At 47.4% G+C, this 5522-nt stretch overlaps 1 protein-coding gene across 1 annotated transcript in view; it reads right to left on the bottom strand.

Annotated features, from left to right (window-relative positions):
• bcar1 (BCAR1 scaffold protein, Cas family member) overlaps window positions 1-5522 on the bottom strand; it is a gene marked incomplete at both ends in the record, with an annotated part of 9215 nt that continues 3693 nt past the window's right edge. Inside the window, 4 exons of the mRNA XM_079502233.1 lie at window positions 1-555; window positions 944-1033; window positions 3185-4105; window positions 4826-4859. Of these exons, the coding sequence (XP_079358359.1) occupies window positions 1-555; window positions 944-1033; window positions 3185-4105; window positions 4826-4859 (1600 nt within the window). The remainder of the gene's footprint in view (window positions 556-943; window positions 1034-3184; window positions 4106-4825; window positions 4860-5522) is intronic.

Below are 5522 nucleotides of genomic sequence, written 5' to 3'. Positions count from 1 at the left end.
CTACATCACTAGAAGCTGTCCGAGGACCATCCTAAAATGCTGCGTGCAGCCAGCCAGCTCGCGGACCCTCTCCGTCATGTCGCGGGCCGCGCCGGGCGACGGATACTGGAGCGCCGCCGTCTTGGTGCTGATCACGATGTCCTTGAGCTTGTCGCACAGGGCGTTGCTGCTCTGCGAGACGCGCGCCCGCACGTCCGGCGCCTTGGCCTGGCGCGACAGCGTGTCGCCGATGAACACCAGCTTGTGCGCGCTGAGTATGACGAACTTGCTGTGCGCCACGAAGATCTTGGGCGGCTGGTTGGCGCTGACGGCCGTGAAGAAGGCGTCGATTGCGTTAGTGACGGTGGTGACGTTGTGCTCGCACTGCTCCTGGTAGAAGAGCAGCAGCTGGTGGTCGCCCTGGCACAGCTTGGAGGAGGAGGAGGACACCGAGCCCCCCGAGCCGTTCCTGGCGATCTGATTGGTATGGGGGTGGTGCGGCGACGGGACCCAGCCCGACATGTCGTTGTTGATTGGCTGGCTGACTTCCTGCTCCAGCCGCTCAAACTGTTTAATCTAAAGGGGGGGGGGGGGGGGGGGAGAGAGAGAGAGAGAGAGACGTTTGAGCCACGGACCACCATTTGATGCGATTTAGCCTCTCCGACCCACGACTTAGAATATTTTGATGTCGTTGGATAAGATCTTGTCCACAATTCCATGCTGTATTGATGTTGTATTGACCATAAGGAGTGATAACAGGCACACGTTGATCAAAATAAACAATTCTTCTACATTCTCAAATTGTGTAGACTTCTTGCAAATAAAGTAATGCAGATGTTTAACAATAATTGAACTCTTGAAGAGCGTAAAATTAAACCACTCAGGAACCACTGTTGGGTCACGCACGCACACGCACGCACACACACACACACACACACACACACACACACACACAACACACTACCTGTTGCTGCTCCAGTTGTGTCTTGTTTTGTCTGATGAGGTTTCCTTTCTCCAGAAGCTGTTTTTGGTTCTTCTCAAACTCTTCTTTACCCTGAAACATGACGGTACAAATCACTATCTCTACCCTGAAACATGACTGTACAAATCACTATCTCTACCCTGAAACATGACGGTACAAATCACTATCTCTACCCTGACACATGACGGTACAAATCACTATCTATATCCTGAAACATGACGGTACAAATCACTATCTTTACCCTGACACATGACGGTACAAATCACTATCTCTACCCTGAAACATGACGGTACAAATCACTATCTTTACCCTGAAACATGACGGTACAAATCACTATCTTTACCCTGAAACATGACGGTACAAATCACTATCTTTACCCTGAAACATGACGGTACAAATCACTATCTTTACCCTGAAACATGACGGTACAAATCACTATCTTTACCCTGAAACATGACGGTGCAAATCACTATCTTTACCCTGAAACATGACGGTACAAATCACTATCTTTACCCTGAAACATGACGGTACAAATCACTATCTTTACCCTGAAACATGACGGTACAAATCACTATCTTTACCCTGAAACATGACGGTACAAATCACTATCTTTACCCTGAAACATGACGGTACAAATCACTATCTCTACCCTGAAACATGACGGTACAAATCACTATCTCTACCCTGACACATGACGGTACAAATCACTATCTCTATCCTGACACATGACGGTACAAATCACTATCTCTATCCTGACACATGACGGTACAAATCACTATCTCTATCCTGAAACATGACGGTACAAATCACTATCTCTACCCTGAAACATGACGGTACAAATCACTATCTTTACCCTGAAACATGACGGTACAAATCACTATCTTTACCCTGAAACATGACGGTACAAATCACTATCTTTACCCTGAAACATGACGGTACAAATCACTATCTTTACCCTGAAACATGACGGTACAAATCACTATCTTTACCCTGAAACATGACGGTACAAATCACTATCTTTACCCTGAAACATGACGGTACAAATCACTATCTTTACCCTGAAACATGACGGTACGACTCTCTATCTCTATCCTGAGATCGTTTTTTACAACACCATAAGATCTATCATGAGTATGGAAATGAGTCTGGACGTTATCTTGCAAACCTGATCAGAAAATAGGTCTTCTCATAACTCAAAATCACAAAAGATAAAAGATAAAAATGTGTAAACATTCGCTACACACAACATATCAAACGTATTCAGTGATTTTTATTCAACATTATATACATCTGAATCACCAGAGTTCCCCCGATGTTGTGAATAAAATTAATATGTTCTTCCGTTCCAACACATAAAACTCCCAAAGGTAACAGATATGGAAATAACGAATACTGAAGTAAGATAAACTATATAGCGTTTGCAGCACAGCGTTATGGCATCTGGAAAGGCCTGTGGACCTGACGGAGTCCCTGCAGAAATATGTAAAACATTTAAAGATATCTCCACTGCTAACAAATATGTTTAACCACTCATTGTCCAACAACACTTTACCTAGATCATTACAGTTGGCTACAATTAATGTAATACTAAAAGAGAACAAGGACCCAGAGGAGCCAGCTTCATATAGGCCAATTACAGTAGTAACCAAAATACTGATGCAAAGCTGTGCAGACTTAAACTCCAGAAAATACAGTTGCCCATTTCAAAAGGGGGTTTAGCTTTACCAAATGTCCTATAGTAGCCTATGGCGTCCCAAGTGAGATGCATAGTAGACTCGATACAAAATGTACTTCAACTCCACTTTTCTAGACTTGGAGGCCTATATGGTTGTGATCCGGTTTCTAATTCCGACTTGATATTTATAAAGAATGACGATGTACTTCCTGGGCTAAAAGACATATGGGCTCCATTTCCGTCACTGCTAAACCCCTTATCCCTAAATCCCTTTGCCTTTTTTTACTATTTTGCAAAACATTTTTGAATAGTTAAAATGGCCAGTCTACAAGCTCACAACGTGTCCATGTAGATAGAAAAATGTTTTTCAAAATAGTAAAAAAAAAAAGGCAAAGAAGTTTAGGAATAAGGGGTTTAGCGGTGACGAAAATGGAGCCCTTAATCACATTTCAGGTGACTAAAACATGAGGAAAAACTAACTGAAATGTTATTCAAAAGACTTATGACTAAAACTAAATTAAAATGTCACTGTCAAAATCAACACTAACCTGGAGGTGGACATAGTCGTAGTCCTCCATCCAGCCTTGCTCCGTGGTCTCGTACGGCCTGTCGGGACCCCCCTCCTCCTCGCCGGCGGCCGTGAACTTGGGCGGCGAGGGGAGCGGCCTCGACTGGATGTTCAGCCTCTCCCCTCCTCCTCCTCCGCCCTGATAGGTCCCGCTCCCGGACCCCGTGGTCACGTGACCTCCCCCCTCCCCCGGGATGGGCGGGAGGGGCATCTGCTGCTGCTGCCGGTTGGTGCGTTTGAAGAGCAGCGAGGCGTTGCCGTGCAGGAAGGAGGCCAGCTGCTTGGCGTCGTCCGGCACGCCCCGCGCCGTCATCACCAGGCGGTCCAGGTCGTCGCCTCCTCCTCCTCCCCCGCCCCCCGCGAGCACCGCCGGCGACCAGGCCACGGCGTCCAGGCCCTGGCCGTGGCGCACCAGGCTCTGGAACACCTCCTCCATCTTGCCCACCTGGCGGCCCAGCTTGGACTGCAGCGAGCGGTCGGTGGCCTGTGCCGCGTTGGCCACGGCGCCCCGTGCGAACTCCAGGAAGTCGCGCACGGCGGCGCGCACCCGGTCGGCCGCCTGGCGGACAGCCGGCAGGTTGCCCTCCATGTGGGCGGGGCTGCGCCAGTTGTTGCCCGCGATGAAGGACATGAGCAGCGAGACGCTGGACTCCACGGCCTGCTGGAGGCGCGACAGGCGCTCCATGGCCTGCTCCAGGTCCAGGATCAGGGGCTTCCCGGGCAGGCCAGGGGCGGCGGAGGAGGAGAGCGAAGACATGGACGAGGAGGAGGGGTCTCGGACCGGGACCATGTCCAGGGAGGAGGAGGAATGGTTGCTGCGCGTGCTGCCCGTGCTCGACGCCGAGAGGCGCTTGAAGTTCAGCGTCAGCTCCTCACTGGTCGACTGGGCGTCGCGGACGACCTACAGGGGACACGGACACGGACTATTGGTCAGGTTTGTTTGGTCGTGATAATGACATAAAGTACACTATACTGTGGTGTGCAATGCATATTTCTAATTTAGCATGGCATGACATGACATGTAAATATGAAATAAATGCTTAAACATGTAGCTAGGTGTAATGTTAGAGACCACAGAAGTGAACCTTTTCAAGCTTCATGTCAATTTGAAGCTATGATTCCCTGCTTGAATATGAAAATGCAAAAAAAAAATTCAATGACTTAGCCTTGGTCAAAAACAGTCAGAAATAATGTAGTCCCCTCCCCCTATGGTTTATAGAGGTATTTCTATACCTGTGGCGGTACGTCATATAATGTAGTCCCCTCCCTCTATGGTTTATAGAGGTATTTCTATATCTGTGGCGGTACGTCAAATAATGTAGTCCCCTCCCCCTATGGTTTATAGAGGTATTTCTATACCTGTGGCGGTACGTCATATAATGTAGTCCCCTCCCTCTATGGTTTATAGTATGTTTATACCAGAGTGTAAAGTAGGAGTAGGAGAAGTAAGAGAGTTGACTCCCATTGTAACAATGGAATGCGGAAGTGCTCATTGTATCTCAATGGGATAGTTCCAGCCATAGGAGCAATGTTTGGAACTATAGCCCATAGGCGCCCCGCTTTGCGGAGAGATCAAAGCGTGTCGCTAATCTCCTACTCTACACTCCGAGTATGTTTATACCTGTGGCGGTACGTCGTATATGTAGTCCCCTCCCCTTAAGGTTTATAGTATGGGTTCATATAGTATGTTTATACCTGTGGCGGTACGTCATATATGTAGTCCCCTTCCCCTTAAGGTTCATATAGTATGTTTATACCTGTGGCGGTACGTCGTATATGTAGTCCCCTCCCCTTAAGGTTCATATAGTATGTTTATACCTGTGGCGGTACGTCGTATATGTCGTAACCTCCCCTTAAGGTTTATAGTATGTTTATACCTGTGGCGGTACGTCGTATATGTAGTCCCCTCCCCTTAAGGTTTATAGTATGTTTATACCTGTGGCGGTACGTCATATAATGTAGTCCCCCTTCCCCCTTAAGGTTCATATAGTATGTTTTATACCTGTGGCGGTACGTCATATAATGTAGTCCCCTTCCCCTTAAGGTTCATATAGTATGTTTATACCTGTGGCGGTACGTCGTATATGTAGTCCCCTTCCCCTTAAGGTTTATAGTATGTTTATACCTGTGGTGGTACGTCGTATATGTAGTCCCCTCCCCTTAAGGTTCATATAGTATGTTTATACCTGTGGCGTCGTATATGTAGTCCCCTCCCCTTAAGGTTTATAGTATGTTTATACCTGTGGCGGTACGTCGTATATGTAGTCCCCTCCCCTTAAGGTTCATATAGTATGTTTATACCATAGAGTATATAAAGG

This window comes from Electrona antarctica, assembly GCF_951216825.1.
Source record: "Electrona antarctica genome assembly, chromosome: 5".
In the NCBI taxonomy this organism is placed as follows: domain Eukaryota; kingdom Metazoa; phylum Chordata; class Actinopteri; order Myctophiformes; family Myctophidae; genus Electrona; species Electrona antarctica.
This window is presented reverse-complemented; position numbering and strand designations above follow the sequence as displayed.